Source organism: Argentina silus, assembly GCF_951799395.1.
Source record: "Argentina silus genome assembly, chromosome: 4".
NCBI classification, from domain to species: Eukaryota; Metazoa; Chordata; class Actinopteri; order Argentiniformes; family Argentinidae; genus Argentina; species Argentina silus.
The window spans coordinates 24,419,615-24,436,481 of record NC_139658.1 but is presented as its reverse complement, the minus strand read 5'-3'; the positions used below and the strand labels follow the sequence as shown (position 1 = coordinate 24,436,481).

The following is a 16,867-nucleotide window of genomic DNA, read 5'->3' as shown; positions in this document are numbered from 1 at the left end:
GTGTTTTCCGAAAATACGACAAACTTTTCTTTCTTTTTTTTTCTTTTTTTTTTTTTAACCTCCAATGAAAGATTATCCTCGTCTGGGTTACAGAAATACTAGTATGGATTCCATTTTTATAGACAAACCAGGCTTTTGTCATTTCATCCAAGCCAATGAAGATTATTCCTATGAAAAGCCATCGCCATTCTGCTCCTTCCAGCACTCCAATTCCACTCCTTTTCAAGAGCTGTTTCCATCGTCTGCTCACGCCAACAGCAGCTCCCCCCTCCCCCCTCTCGCCTGTGGGGGATGGGAAGGCTATGCTCTGTGGGAGAAATGGGGATGGTTGAGGGTGGGGGTTTGTTCTCCTAGAATGTTGGAGGCAGTAAAGCAAGCAAACCTTTAAGTATTCGTTTCAATAAAACTCTGAGTAAAAAAAAAAATCTACCATTTCGAAGGGGCCAGGCAGGCTTGTTAGGTATGCAATGAAAGATGAATACTACACTGGAGGTGTAGGTACTTTTACAATGATGTCAGTCCAGTTACTGACCAACCAATCAAATAATGACATTCTGCTCAATGGATGTATAGAAGCAACATTTTAATACAATTCTGCACATGTATAGACATTCATTACATATTGGGCATGGTTCAAACGTTTTTTTTTCTATATAATTGTTGTTTATATAAAGAATGTTTTTCACAGCTTCAACCTAGTCCTTAAAGCAATTGTTCACAGATTTTTCAACCTTATCTTAATCTTATTCTTACCTTGAAAGAAGCTCATGGATGACTGATCACAGCAATCTAGTGTTTGTGTAGCCGATCCATATTTGCCATGTTAGCATATTGAGCTAATGTAAACATTACGCTGGTATCCATTCATACACCACGTTACTCTAAACAACATACATAAGAACCTTTCACCCGTCCAGTATTGTGACAGTATCACTTCAGATAGTAGTCTATAGTCTCATTTCTAAACAGAAAATGGTTAAGAAAGGTTGAAAGATTCGTAAGCGAATTACTTTGACAGTCATTATAGGTCTTTACACAAAAACATGTATAAGTCTTTGCACAACAACAGCCACTTGTAGGAGTAAACTACAGAGGAATTTCAAATGTATTTGTAAATTGATTCCAACACTACTTTGTCGTTTGTTGTTTGTGCTAGTCAAGGAGATTAACGAGTTGGGTTTGGGGTTGAGGTGGTTCTGATGGGTCTGCCTCTGGTCCCGAGTCCTAAAAAGATCATCAAACATTTAGATACTGATTAAAGTCAATGGGCTTCATATAACAACATTTTGCCATTGAGCACCTAAGATGGAGCCCTACTTACACCAAAGGGCTCGGCGAAGGCTCTGTATCCGCTGTACAGGGGGTTGGGGATGGACACAAGTGCAGGTTTGCCTCCTGTCCTGGACAGAACGTCTTCATCTTCATTCTGGAATGGGAGAAATAAAAAGCACTTCCATTTAATGACATTGAAGCAGGACATCTACACCAACAGTATCTGAAATGTCTCTACACAGATGTAGAATACCTCAACCTACATTTATGGTGCAACAAAAGGTTATCATGCTGTGTATTCATTAGTCTCACAGTTCACCAGTTTCATGTCAATTAGATTTTTTTTTTTTAAATGCAATTTAATAAAATGAAATAAAAGTGAGCTTTTTCTCAGATTTAAATGGTTGTTTAGAATGTTGGAGAATGTTTTTTTTACTGTACCCTGAAGTACTGGAATCGGAAAGCGTCGTTCTTGTGCTTGAAGACGTAGTAAGCCAGACCAGTGATGACACAAATGATCAGTAAGGTGACCAAGATGGAGGTGGCTGCAGAGTGGGCGTGGCCTGATGGATTATCAGGATGCACCTGCAGAGAACAATGGTCTGCAATGTAACCGATGCCTACATAGCAAAACGCTGATCAAAATCTCTGTCACTGAGTGATGAGTCTGAACTTCAGATTTAGCAATGTAACTGACATTTGTGTAAATCATATGTTAATGCCAATGAGAGATTTCAACAAAATGTCAAGCATGTTAAAGCATGTGTTGGTCTCTAGCTTCTGTTTCTGTGTATATCTAGAAGAAAAGGATAATACTTTTACTGTTCAATCAAGGTCACATTCACAGTAGAGATGACATCAGTAAAATAAAGAGAGTGAGAGAGAGTAAATTAATGATATACAGCCATCGATTATTGAAGAATATAACTTAGAAATGCCCCATGAGCTTAGTTGAACTGTCTTACCCAAAATATAAGCTTGTTTTGTAAACAAACACTGTACAGCTACGAAACATGGTTAAAACTATAGTTCTGATCTAATTGGATACTCAGTCCATAGCTCTGTCATGTGAAATGGAGAGTGGTTACAAAACATCATTATGGATAACCCTAACCCCTAACCCTAACCCCCTAACCCTAACCCTAACCCTCTAACCCTAACCCTAACCCTTTAACCAACATTTTATCTCTGCAGGCTATCTATACGAAAGAAACAATGATCAATGTCCCAGGACAGACATCTAGTACAGCCTGGCTAGGTTGATAGTTAATAGTTTCCCCATTGGCGAACAAAGACCCTACAGTCTGAACCCATTGTGTTTCTACCAGGGCAGTGTTTGATGTTTTGTGTAAGATTGATGTTAAAAGGTCTACAGGGGTTGATGTGCGTGATCTGTATCTCCTGCTGCTCTCTGGCCTTTTAACAGCTGAACCTCTGGCTCATATTTTTTACATGACAATTATCCCATTTTTTGTGCCATTCCCAAAGTGTGGAAGGCGACCAAATGTACTCTTCATAAAGGGGGGTGATCCCAGCGATTTGTAATTGGTTAAGTCTAGTTTTGTCAATGTTAATAAAGGCGTTCCACAAGGTTCGCTTGTAGATCCACTGCTGTTTACCATTTACATGAATAATGTTGGTTTGTCCTTGAACAGTTGTAAATTGTATCTTTATACTTATGCTGTTTTCGAGTCCTGTGCCCCCTCAGTTCAGCAGGCTATTCTTGAGGTTTTCTCTAAAAACGTAGCTTTGAGCTGGTGGTGAACGGGGACACAACTAAATGTATGTTAAACTGTCTTTTAAAACACATGTTGAATTTTTTTTATCAAGAGTTTGAGAATTAAAGTTGTTTTTTTGTGTACAGAAATAAGTCCTGCTTCACCTTAGATAATAGGAAGAACATTTTCCAGGCAACAGTCCCCCCTGTCCTCCACTATGGTGACACAATTCACATGTATGTGGCAGCCTCAGTTCTTCAGCCTCGGTTCTTCAGCCTCAGTTCTTAAACCACTAGACTAGGTTTATTACTCTGCTCTGTGGTTTCCGCACCTACCATTGTCTTTTGTGGGTTGGGATTCTTTGACTTTGAGAAGGGCTTATCATTGTCTTTTGTGGGTTGGGTTTCTTTGACTTTGAGAAGGGCTTATCATTGGCTTTTGTGGGTTGGGATTCTTTGACTTTGAGAAGGGCTTATCATTGTCTTTTATTTGTATGTAAAGCAGTTCTTTTAAAACCCCATTTTACTTCACATCATTGCTTTTATAGCGACCTCATGGTGATCAGACATGCTCTCGCAGCTTGCTACTATTTTATATTATTATATTTTATATGTTATATTTTATATGCCACGGGTGTCTACAGAATTGGGAAAAACTGCTTTTAGCTACTGTGCTCCTCAGACATGGAATGATCTTCAGGGTAGACTGAGGTTAGAGCCTGTGGCCTTACACTTGTTTTAACTTGGTTGTTAGGGACCAGCTCACAGAGACATACAGTATACTTGTTTTGTTGAATGTGTTTTTTCTGTTATTTTATTGTGTTGTGTTTTTAAGGTGTTGTTATGCAAGCATATTTGTATTGTAAACAAGTCAGCAGTTTTAACCACTAGACCAAACTCTGGCACTTTCTACAACATTAAAAGAGATTTGAGTCAAGACTGGTTTATAAAACAAGGAGTCTTTCTATGAAATGCGATCAGATTGGGCTTTAAAACAGCATTTCTCATATTAATGATCAGGCCAGACCTGGTTCAAAAGAGACCTGGTTTTCAGTATGTCTCCCTGGTTAAATAAAGATTAAATGCAATTTCTCCAGCCCCATCCCTCAGCTGTTTAAAAATGGAGGGGAGACCATTTTGTTGTTGTTTGAATTCCAGATTGCTCCTTTAACCACCCAACCAACTAACCCTAACCCTAACCCTAACCAGATAGGAGAAGCAGAAGAGTTTATTGTTACAAGAACATTATTATCAGACAATCTGTGGTCACTCACTGGTAGGGGTGGAGCTTTAAATGGACCTTCAATGATATGGATAATGCCATTTACTGCTGGGATATCCCATGCTAACAACATCCTCTGGTTGACAAGTTTGCGCGTCTCAGAGTCCTGTGTAGAAACGACACACACACACACACACACACACACACACAACAGCCATAAATGTGGTTCAATCATTATGAACAATGAGAGCGATTGAACTCAGGCCTGGCCTCAGATCTGTAAGTGCTTTAGGACACATGTTTGGCTGGACGATGGCTAAAACACACAGACCTGGAGCCAGGCTAGTTCACCAAACACACAGACCTGGAGCCAGACTAGTTCACCAAACATTCAAACAATCCAAACTGCAGCAGTTATCAAACTTGGGGTTGGGAAATTATTGATGTCAATTTGGGGTCACGAGGAGGTAGAAATTGGAGGACGGGCTCATTGTAATGCATGGAATGGAAGTTTGATACCATTCCTCATTCCATTGATTGCATTACAATGAGCCCGTCCTCCGATTTCTACCTCCACCAGCCTCCCCCGGTATATACTGTGCATCTTCTTATTCTGATCCTGTGTTTCAGATGGTGTCTCCAGGCTGGGTCCGCTCACCTGGGTCTGTTGTGTTGCATTGATGGCCACTGAGAGGTTGAAACCCAGGCGAGAGAGGATGACAGAGTTGTGTTTCAGATCATCATAGAAGTGGAGGCTGTTGTTATTAGATATGTGGTACTCCATATCCCTCCCTGATAAAGTCTAGAGAAATTAAAGAGGTTTTAGGCACTCTTGTTGAAACAAATACAGTATGTTCACAGGATGTTGAAAATTAACAAATAATTGGGTCTAAAACACATATTTACATATATATTTCAGCCATATGTATGGACAATAAAGCTTTTTGAATCTTGAATCAAGTAAGTAGTTACATAATTATCACCTCATTTACAGAAAATCCAGCGTTGTGTGGTACAAATAGAGTTGCATAGGATGACTTGGTTAAAAAGAAGTTCAGTAGAGTCTGTCCCTCTGGAGAAGAGTCAGCATACTTCAGCAAAGCCTTAGAAGAGAGAGAAATCAATCAATGAAATGGAATATAAAAAAAATAAAAATTATTTTGGCTCATAATATTGGTTGAATCCACACTTGAGATCTGCACAGAATGAATGAATGGATGAATGGATGAATGGATGAATGAATGAATGAATGAATGAATGAATGGAAGTCTGAATTACCTGTGCCGACCTCAAGCTATGATTGAATAGAATAGGAGCATACTTACATTGTAGAATACAGAGTAATTTGAATTGGTAGCCACAACACTGGCCATGTCCCCGTTGCAGAAGTCTCCGTCTCCAACGTATCCAGAGCTGCACTGACAGGACACATCTAAGAAGGAGGACAGCGTGGCATTGTGACTCACAATGGCCCCTTATGATGACTGATGTATAGACTATTCACTTACTTTAGGCAAATGTACTTGTTGTAAGTCGCTTTGGATAAAAGCGTCTACTAAATGTCAAAAATTTAAAATGTAAAGACAGAGCTTCTCAGATATCTTCAACACATGAACCAAGGGTTGGGGTCCATTTTAGTTTAAATTCACTCAGTATAGGAAGAGATTATTATTACAATGATTTACTGCTGCTACTTACACTGCACCCTTTTGCACTACTACTGTTATTGTTTTATTATTATTATACTGTATTGTTGTTGTTGAACGTGGTCCATTCCAAAAGCATTTCACTACATCACATACAGCCGTATGCGATGTACGTGACCAATATCATTTGATTTGATTTGAAGAGAAGGGAATTGAAAAATCCTCATAGAAAACAATGGCACAATTCATACATTGAATTTTAATTCACTTCTTGCACTGAATTAATACAAATTCTTGATTGACTGTTGTCAAAAGAATGAGGTCCAACAGGGAAGAGATCCCCTGAGGGCAGCAACAGGATGAGATCTCCTCAGAACGTATTTCATCTGCCTTTGCCTTTCCCTGTATCTCATGAGAGAAGGCTTAGTAAGAAACACCTTGTTACGGTGGCCAGAAACCAAGGTTATGTCCTCTTTCAGTGACCGAATACGCCCAGATACAACCAGCCGGCACCTCGAATCAGAGAGGCTGGAGAATACCTACACTGGAGTGTTCAGAACGTCCAAAAGTCCCAGAAGCACCTAAGCTGGACCCAAAGGCCCCTAACCCAGGGACCTCTGATCTAAGGCACAAGCTTAGGGGACAAAGAAAGAATGAAGGAGAACCTAGGCCATCTGTCACGGTGACAGGAAAATGCACAACCCACGAAGCGGTGGTAGAACCCAGCGGTTGTACCCAGTTAGACTTGAGTGATTATCCCAGAAAACCCACACCTAAGAGACCTATAGCTGATACCAGTCAAGAGTACTGGTTGGGGTGGCAAGAGATACCAGTCAGAGTACTGGTTGGGGTGGCATATTGGGGAGCAAGAAGATCTGCAGCAGCAGTTTAACAAGCTAATGGCCGAAATCGAAGAAGGGGAACGCCACTCTGTAGTGGCCAGGGGTGTCATACGAAGAGCTAACAGGTGATGAATTGATTACGGCCCTTGAGGCCCTCGAGAGCCATTTGCTCAATGACATTATTTGCTTCAGACGATGAAGATTCAGATTGAAGTAGAAAGGCAAGTGAATGACTGCTAAAAGTGTTAAATTGTGTGGGTTAGGGTTAGGGTCAGGGTCAGGGTTAGGGTCAGGGTCAGGGTTAGGGTTAGGGTCAGGGTTAGGGTTAGGGTCAGGGTCAGGGTTAGGGTCAGGGTCAGGGTTAGGGTTAGGGTCAGGGTTAGGGTTAGGGTCAGGGTCAGGGTTAGGGTCAGGGTCAGGGTTAGGGTTAGGGTCAGGGTTAGGGTTAGTCTAAAGCCAAAAGCAAAAGATTGTTTTTTGAGTTCATGTTGTTCAGAAATAGGAAAACCTGTTTGTGTCTTGTGCCCTTGTGTCACAGGACGCGCCCTGCTGAGTCAACAGGACGAGAGGAAAGCCGTAAGAGCCAGTCAAGCATGTTGAGACTTGTAACAGGATGTCAAACAAAATATGGAATGTAATGCACCAATGAAAATGGTTCCAAGGGACATGGGCGTTGTAAGATTCTGATTGGTTAATTCTCGTGTGATGTCTGTAAAGAGAACTAGGGTTAGAGAAAATAACATATAAGAAGTAGTGTTTGAGAGAAACAAATGGGGATTCTCGACTGAATGCCAAGTAAGCTCTGTGAAAGCTCTGTGAAAGCTCTGTGAAAGCTCTGTGAAAGCTCTGTGAAAGCTCTGTGAAAGCTATGACGAAACATTCAATCGACAATTGGACGCCTTGTCCTCCCTCAGCCTGGCGGTGCTGAAGTCCCAGGGCGGAGAGCTTGGGGGGGGGGGGGGGGGGGGGGTTGTGTGTGTGTGTGTGTGTGTGTGTGTGCAGAAATGACCACATTCCAACAATTTATTTGAATTGATCGCATGGCTAATAACTGTATGCCATTTAGCTGACACTTTTATCCAAAGCAACTTCCATTGCAGTGAGTGCATACATTTTCAGTTTATATGGTCCCAGCGGGAATCGAACCCACAACCTAGGCATTGTTAATGCCATGCTCCGATGGACTCACTGCAGCAGAGGGCTCAGAGTGAACGGATAAGACAGAGTATCGAAGACTCAGCTAGTTGACCGCGAGTCGCTGGTGCCGTCGTCAGAAGCTAGACGAATCATCTCGCCGTCAGCCTGTGTTTCTATAGAATCCTGGGTACAGCAAACCCTTCCAGGAGAGAGAGGGCTGATCTGGGGCCTTGGATAGAGGGCTGATCTGGGGCCTTGGATAGAGGGCTGATCTGGGGCCTTGGATAGAGGGCTGATCTGGGGCCTTGGATAGAGGGCTGATCTGAGGCCTTGGATAGAGGGCTGATCTGGGGCCTTGGATAGAGGGCTGATCTGGGGCCTTGGATAGAGGGCTGATCTGAGGCCTTGGATAGAGGGCTGATCTGGGGCCTTGGATAGAGGGCTGATCTGAGGCCTTGGATAGAGGGCTGATCTGGGGCCTTGGATAGAGGGCTGATCTGGGGCCTTGGATAGAGGGCTGATCTGGGGCCTTGGATAGAGAACAGGATTTCTGATCTAGGATCAGTTTGGCCTTTTTAGACCATGATGAATACGATTATTTGCACAGGTCTTAGATCAGCACTCCTATGAAGGGATGCTTTGTGGATACGGGACCCGGTCTCCCTTGTAAAACTTGACCTCAATTGTTCATTTAACCTCCAGGTGTCAGGTATTTTTTCCCAAGAGAGACCTAGTTTTTAACCTCCAGGTATTCTTTTTCAAGAGAGCCCAAGTCAAGACAAGACAGCAGCAATGGGACCTCCTATTCCTTCGGCTTCAACATCCACACCTTCACACCACCTAGAATGCAGCACTGGCCACACTGTCTTACGTCACGTATCGTCTGGTCTCGCTCCCAGACACTTCCACCGTTGAGTCGTTGTTACTCCAGGCGTACTATCATCATTCTAGGACACAGGTGTCAAACTCATTCCACGGAGGGCCGAGTGTCAGCAGGCTTTTGGTTTTTCCTTTCAATTAAGACCTCGTCAACCAGGTGAGGGGAGTTCCATACTAATTAGTGACCTTAATTCATCAATCAAGTAGACGGGAAGAGCAAAAACCTGTAGACACTCGGCCCTCCATGGAATGAGTTTGACACCAGTGTTGTAGAACGACCCCGCTTCGCCTGAACCACAGCGGTCTTTGTGGACGTAGTCACGCTATCTGTCGCAAGACAATGGCGTTGGCCATGCATTCTAAGCGGTATGTATATAAGTGTGGTATACTAGTTGAAATGTAGCCAAATGTATAATAGTTGAAATATAACAAGAAAACACCGTGGTACCTTTCACCCTGTAGCAGTAAGCGTCGTACAGGCTGCTGGTGTCCAGAGGTTCCTTGTACAGGACGATGCCAACATGGTTGTCACCACAATTCACCGAGGGGGATGTGATTGGATAGCCGACCTTCTGCCCATCGATCCACCCTGCTACACACAGATGCATTCCAAGCTGAAGAGATGGGAGAAAACAATAAATATAAACAAAATAAAGATATTAGAATTAACAAGACGTTCAGATCGAAGACATGTTATCGTTACAAGCCATGCACAGAGTATCGGTTAGATATTAATTAGAATGTGGCTTTGAAAATAATATTACTGTGTCATTTCTATGAAATATTTTAGTTTTTAAGAGAAATTAATACAAATAAAGATAAAGAAATAAAGAAATAAAGAATTCTCCTTCAGTATTGAGTACTGTTTCATTACACATGAAAGATAGATGAGGTGAAGACGGCTTTAAAAGGAGCAGCCTTGAGATCCAACCCCGTCTCTAGGGAACAGTCTGATGAACAGTCTGAACCACAAGACCAAACGGTCTCTGGCACTTTCTACATTAACATTAATAGAGATTTGAGTCAAGATTGGCCAATAAAACATTTCGATGAGATTTTGGGATCAGACTGGGCTTTAAAACAGCGGTAGCATTTCTACGAGCTTTTGGGATCAGACTGGGCTTTAAAACAGCGGTAGAGTTCCTCCCATTCCTGATCCACCAGACCTGTTGTGCGTCAGACAGCTGAGAGAAGGTTGCTAGCGTGGCGTCCTCGTCCTGACAGCCAGCCTCTGCTGTTGTGGAGTTCATCTTGTACTTCCCTGCCGGGGACCTCAGGTGGAACACCCCAGCTGTATTACCTAACACAAACATCTTTATTTAACCTTTATTTTAGCAGGGAGTCCCATTGAGACCAAGGTCTCTTTCACAAGGGAGGCCTCATACACACAACTGACAATCATACATCATACAAAATTACAACATTCTAAAAACACAATCAGGAAAAATAATCTAATTTTTCATCAAAAATTTTAAATTGCCCGAGCGACACCAGAACAAGCAGCTGTAATGTATTCTGTAGAATGTATAAAATACAGGTAGCAATATGACATCATATTCATACACTGAGACACCCTCCTGCTTACACATCATCATCAACAACAACAACAATAACAACAACAACAAAAATCAGCTTTGCTAACACTGCCATCATTGGCTTTTTTTTTCTTTTTCTTAAATATGTTTTTAGGGCATTTCTGCTTCATTGTGATAGAGACAGTAGATTGACAGGAGGGATGGGAGAGAGAGAGGAGGGATGACATGCAAGATAGGTCAAGGGTCGGAATCGAACCGGGAACCTTGCGATTATGTGGTAAGCGCATTAGTGTGCTACGCCACCAAGCGCCCCCCTTGGCTCTTCTAAATGAATAAATAACCCACGTGGTCAACCCGGATTGGTCAATTGGTCAATCTCTTTTTCGTTATAGAATTATACAATTCGGTCATAAAATTACCCTTCCAGAATGCATACAAAAAATGTGTCAGTAAAGTAAACAATGGAATGGCAACAGTGTTACAGTATGTACAGACTCCAGGGGAGGCTGGTGGAGGTAGAAATAGGAGGACAGGCTCATTGTAATGCATATGTTGTATTGTAATTGCATGGAATGGAATGAGGAATGGTATCAAACACGTGTGTGTACCATTCCTCGTTCCGTTCCATGCATTACAATGAGGCCGTCCTCCAATTTCTACCTCCACCAGCCTCCCCTGCTAGCTTCAGTGTTTCTTACCATGGAAGTGCAGGTCCTTGCAGGTGGCCTTGGGGTCACATCCTCCGTTGTCTTCCAGACAGCGATTGATGGGAGGGACCACCTTCTCCAGACACTGGATCCCCTTTCCCACGTAGCCAATCATGCAATCGCACTGCCTCTCATTCTGACCAATCACATACAGACATCTTAGATCTCATTATCATGACTGCTCGGGGTGTAACTATGGTAACTACATACACAAATACATATATATAGAATATAATATATTAAAAGTCAGGTGAGTTGAAGTAAAATTGTGAATGGAAATTGGCCATTGTTTTCACTCCTTGCATTGAGCAGTGAATTGACACTCAAATGTACCCCAACCCTGTCCAAATGTACCCCAACCCTGTCCAAATGTACCCCAACCCTGTCCAAATGTACCCCAACCCTGTCTAAGACTAAGGTTCACGACATAATAAGAAGACAAATAAATGTGATACAAAATAAATAAATCCACCACTCACAGGGCCTGTGAATGTGCAGGTGGCGAAGTCGCTGCAGCCCCCGTTCACCTCCTGCACACACCTGTTGATGGGGCTGCAGGCATAGCCGTCGCCCTGGTAACCTGACAGACAGGTGCAGTTGATGGACACACCTGTCTGGTTGCACTTTGCATGCAGATGGCAGCCCCCGTTATATTCACTGCACAGGTCAGGAGCTACGGAAAGAGGGAGGGAGGGAGGGAGGGAGGGAGGGAGGGAAAGAAAGAATGGAAAAAAGGAATCCAAAATCATATGAGGAGACCCAGGTCAAAAAAGCGTCTCCGTTCCAACTGCCACACAAGCACACCATTAAAGGTGCGTGGTGCATCGTTGGAGCTATGCTACTGTGGATACTGTATTCAAATCTAGACACTTTGGGGATGACTCCATGAAGGTGTAGGTTACAGTGGAGGCTGGTGGAGGTAGAAATCGGAGGATGGGCTCATCGGAGGACGAGATCATTGTAATGCATGGAATGGAATGAGGAATGGTATCCATGCCACGCATTACAGTGAGCCCGTCCTCCGATTTCTGCCTCCACCAGCCTCCCCTGGGAGGTTGTTTTAGTGTGGGTCTATTTACCAGTGCAGTTTCTGCCGTCCCCTTCATACTGAGTTTCACACTGGCACAGGTTGTCAGGTAGGCACAGGGCGTTGGCATGGCACTCAGGAGAGCACACTGGCTTCTTCTCTGATCAAAGACAAGAGAGAGACAGTCATCACACACACACACACCTCATCACACACACCTCATTGCACACACACACACACATCTCATCACACACACACACACACACACACACACACATCACAAACACACAAACACACACACACACACACACACACACACATCTCAAGACCTCAGATGCCTTTTTCCACCATTGTGAGAAAACTGTGTCATCACACACACACACACACACACACACACACACACACACACACACACACATCCAATTTAGGAGCTGGTTTCCCAGCATTTTGTCTGTCAGGCGATGATGAACTCGTTTGATATGAATGTTGCTCTATCCAGTAGATAAATAAACCATTATTTCCTGGATCATTATTATTACCTATTTTGGTCTGGCAGCGGTCTCCGATCCAGCCCTCCCGGCAGAGGCAGCGGCCTTCTCTCTCCATACCATCATCACACTTCCCCTGGGCAGTGCAGTTACACACTGTCACACAACACAGGCAGTCAGTCAGGTCAGGACACCAGTCAGTCAGGACACCAGTCAGGTCAGGACACCAGTCAGTCAGTTCAGGACACCAGTCATTCAGGTCAGGACACCAGTCAGTCAGGACACCAGTCAGTCAGGTCAGGACACCAGTCAGTCAGGTCAGGACACCAGTCAGTCAGGACACCAGTCAGCCAGGTCAGGACACCAGTCAGGTCAGTTCAGGACACCAGTCAGTCAGGACACCAGTCAGTCAGGACACCGGTCAGGTCAGTTCAGGACACCAGTCAGTCAGGACACCAGTCAGTCAGGACACCGGTCAGGTCAGTTCAGGACACCGGTCAGGCCAGTTCAGGACACCAGTCAGTCAGTTCAGGTCAGTTCAGGACACCAGTCAGTCAGTTCAGGACACCAGTCAGTCAGTTCAGGCCAGTTCAGGACACCAGTCAGTTCAAGACACCAGTCAGTTCAGGCCAGTTCAGGACACCAGTCAGTTCAGGACACCAGTCAGTCAGTTCAGGCCAGTTCAGGACACCAGTCAGTCAGTTCAGGTCAGTTCAGGACACCAGTCAGTTCAGGACACCAGTCAGTCAGTCAGTCAGTTCAGGTCAGTTCAGGACACCAGTCAGTCAGTCAGTCAGTTCAGGTCAGTTCAGGACACCGGTGCTTTTACGTAAATGGACTTTCTTTGGGTAGAAACCAAGAGCTGAGTGCAAGAGATAATTATCACTGGGGGGGCCGGGGGTGAGGGGGTGGGGGGTGGGGGGGGGGTGGGTTGGTATTATAGTTCTTTGTGTGTAGGCCTGTGGTGTGTGTGTGTGTGTGTGTGTGTGTGTGTGTGTGTGTATGTGTGTGTGTGTGTGTGTGTGTGTAGGCCTACCTGTGCAGTTGGGGCCGTAGCGTTGAGGCTCACAGAGCTCACAGGCGGAGCCTAAGAACCCTTCCCGACACGAACACATCCCCGAACCCATCTTGCCATCCTCACAGGTGGCGCGGTTCCCACACGGTGACTCCACACCACCAGGACACGCTGAAACACAGCAGACATACTCTCTATTAGCATTTTGTGGAAAATAAAATCTTCAGGGATGGATGGGTTTTGAGCACCGGCGGGCACAGACGGGCAAATATTCCAATTAATATCCGATCTACTACACAATTATTATTTCCGAAACTGTAAATAAAGCACCTACACAGTCCTGATAAGACTTTTTGAAAAGACTATGTGACTGTCTCACCTTGGCAGTCTCTGCTGTATGAGGTGCAGGGGGAGTGTCTCACCTTGGCAGTCTCTGCTGTATGAGGTGCAGGGGGAGTGTCTCACCTTGGCAGTCTCTGCTGTATGAGGTGCAGGGGGAGTGTCTCACCTTGGCAGTCTCTGCCGTAGTGGTTCTTGCAGCATTTGGGGGTCCATGCCGTGGACGTACACACCTTCCTGCAGCCGGGAAAGTGTCCCGGCCGTCTTCTAATCATGTGGTAGAAGCCCAAGTCCAGGTCGTGGTGGTCAGAAAACAAACTATGGCGTCTGCCGTACCTGAATGGCCTGTAGAGACAGCTCTCAGTCCTGCCCTGCGAACGCAGGAGGGGGCGCGTTACTGCCGCCCCTGTCTGTCTGTTGCTTGTGTGACGCAACGATTCGTCATTGAACCATGTCCAGGTAGGGGCACGCGGTAATAACCGTAGTAACCATGGCAACCCGGTGACCGTGAGCAGTAACCACGGCAACCCGGTGGCCGTGTGTGTGTGTGTGTGTGTGTGTCTGTGTGTGTGTGGTGGTAACCGTGGCAACCTGGTGACTGTGTGTTGTGGGGGGGGGGGGGCTTTTCTGGTGACTGTGTGTTGTTGGGGGGGGGGGGCTTTTCTGGTGACTGTGTGTTGTGGGGGGGGGGGGGGGCTTTTCTGGTGACTGTGTGTTGTTGGGGGGGGGGGGGGGGGGGGGCTTTTCCCACTGAGTTTATTTGTTACTTTTGCTAATCAATCAATAAATCACATAATCAACCAGCCCATCAATCAACCAATCAATCAACTAATCAACCAACCAACCAATCAATCAATCAAACAGTCAACCAAACAATCAATTGCCTTGAGAGGTATGGATGTGGCTTACCGTGTATACAGAAGACATGGGACATTGTCCTGGTCCAAGGCAGCTTCCACAGGAACCCTGGCACAAAACACATCTATGTAAACACACACTATTTCAACACACATCCATGTAAACACACACTATTTCAACACACATCCATGTAAACACACATATATGTATATATAGTGTTATATATGTATATGTAGTGTTATATATGTATATTATAGTGTTATATATGTATATATAGTGTTGAATAACACCAAAAGAGGTTTATTTCTAAATACAATATATTTAGATGATGGAACTAAAAATTCAACAGCTTAAATGAAACAGTTCTGCAAACGATGTACTTTATGCATTTGAATACACTTGATTTCTATATACTATAGATGATGATGAAGATGATGAAGATGACAATAAGGACTCACATAAGTGGTTCTGTTCTCCAGGTCGTCGCAGTGGGCTCCCAGATCAGGAGGCTCCAACAGCTGGTCGATGCCGTAGGCTATGCCATTATCAAACATCATGAAGCGGTCAATAATCCTGGCATTGTTGTCATTCACTATAATATCCCCCTGAGAGACGGACACACAGACGCAGACAGACAGAGTCAGTCAGACAGACAGTCAGACAGTGAGGAGGTCAGAGGGAGAGCAGAGTCCCCAGGGGGAGAGCAGAGTCCCCAGGGGGAGAGCAGAGTCCCCAGAGGGAGAGCAGAGGGAGAGCAGAGTCCCCAGAGGGAGAGCAGAGTCCCCAGAGGGAGAGCAGAGGGAGAGCAGAGGGAGAGCAGAGGGAGAGCAGAGTCCCCAGAGGGAGAGCAGAGTCCCCAGAGGGAGAGCAGAGTCCCCAGGGGGAGAGCAGAGGGAGAGCAGAGGGAGAGCAGAGTCCCCAGGGGGAGAGCAGAGTCCCCAGAGGGAGAGCAGAGTCCCCAGAGGGAGAGCAGAGTCCCCAGAGGGAGAGCAGAGGGAGAGCAGAGTCCCCAGGGGGAGAGCAGAGTCCCCAGAGGGAGAGCAGAGTCCCCAGAGGGAGAGCAGAGTCCCCAGGGGGAGAGCAGAGGGAGAGCAGAGTCCCCAGGGGGAGAGCAGAGGGAGAGCAGAGTCCCCAGAGGGAGAGCAGGGTCCCCAGAAGGAGAGCAGAGTCCCCAGAGGGAGAGCAGAGGGAGAGCAGAGTCCCCAGAGGGAGAGCAGAGTCCCCAGAGGGAGAGCAGAGTCCCCAGAGGGAGAGCAGAGGGAGAGCAGAGTCCCCAGAGGGAGAGCAGAGTCCCCAGAGGGAGAGCAGAGGGAGAGCAGAGTCCCCAGAGGGAGAGCAGAGTCCCCAGAGGGAGAGCAGAGTCCCCAGAGGGAGAGCAGAGTCCCCAGGGGGAGAGCAGAGGGAGAGCAGAGTCCCCAGGGGGAGAGCAGAGTCCCCAGAGGGAGAGCAGAGTCCCCAGAGGGAGAGCAGAGTCCCCAGAGGGAGAGCAGAGTCCCCAGAGGGAGAGCAGAGTCCCCAGAGGGAGAGCAGAAGGCTTTGGCCTGAGGGTAAAACCCAACATTAGGGGAATGTTAAATGTTTCACTGGAAGCAAATAAATATCTGACTGAGTGTCCATTTAGTTTCATCTCAGCGTGCCTCAACTTGAATATCAGAGGACAGAACTTGCTTGCTTGCCTCAGCTGGAGGGGAGGAGCTAAAACTCACCACAACGTGTTTGTCGCAGGCGCAAGAGACCCGGGAGCCATGCATGGTCCGGTAGGACGACTGGCTCATCAGGGACATCGTCTGCAGCATCAGGACACACAGAATAGAACAGAATAGAATAGAATAGAATAGAGTAGAGTAGAGTAGAATATTATAGAGTAGAATATCGTAGAATATAATAGAATAGAGTAGAATAGAGTGGAATAAAATAGAATAGAATAGAATATAGTAGAATTGAGTAGAATTGAGTAGAATTGAGTAGAATAGAATAGAATAGAATAGAATAGAATAATATTGTTTACTGTCCACACGGATAATGTTCTGGTCTTACCACTGTCTTGTATACACATAAAATAGAACACCATCACCACTCCCAAGGCACAGAAGACATGACACACGGAGGACTGTCAGGCAGACACAGCAGACACACACACAACAGCATCATTAACATTCAACATCACCACTGCTCCTGTACAC

At 45.2% G+C, this 16,867-nt stretch overlaps 1 protein-coding gene across 1 annotated transcript in view; it reads right to left on the bottom strand.

Annotated features, from left to right (window-relative positions):
* Positions 1-566: 566 nt before the first annotated feature.
* stab1 (stabilin 1) overlaps positions 567-16,867 on the bottom strand; it is a gene marked incomplete at its 5' end in the record, with an annotated part of 51,956 nt that continues 35,655 nt past the window's right edge. The window contains 18 exons of the mRNA XM_083668555.1: positions 567-1,224; positions 1,322-1,426; positions 1,714-1,857; positions 4,264-4,377; positions 4,870-5,013; positions 5,195-5,314; positions 5,537-5,643; positions 9,164-9,329; positions 9,882-10,015; positions 10,949-11,093; positions 11,437-11,630; positions 12,037-12,144; positions 12,524-12,628; positions 13,509-13,658; positions 13,996-14,197; positions 14,736-14,792; positions 15,143-15,289; positions 16,391-16,471. Of these exons, the coding sequence (XP_083524681.1) occupies positions 1,153-1,224; positions 1,322-1,426; positions 1,714-1,857; positions 4,264-4,377; positions 4,870-5,013; positions 5,195-5,314; positions 5,537-5,643; positions 9,164-9,329; positions 9,882-10,015; positions 10,949-11,093; positions 11,437-11,630; positions 12,037-12,144; positions 12,524-12,628; positions 13,509-13,658; positions 13,996-14,197; positions 14,736-14,792; positions 15,143-15,289; positions 16,391-16,471 (2,295 nt within the window). The 3' untranslated portion in view covers positions 567-1,152. The remainder of the gene's footprint in view (positions 1,225-1,321; positions 1,427-1,713; positions 1,858-4,263; positions 4,378-4,869; positions 5,014-5,194; positions 5,315-5,536; positions 5,644-9,163; positions 9,330-9,881; positions 10,016-10,948; positions 11,094-11,436; positions 11,631-12,036; positions 12,145-12,523; positions 12,629-13,508; positions 13,659-13,995; positions 14,198-14,735; positions 14,793-15,142; positions 15,290-16,390; positions 16,472-16,867) is intronic.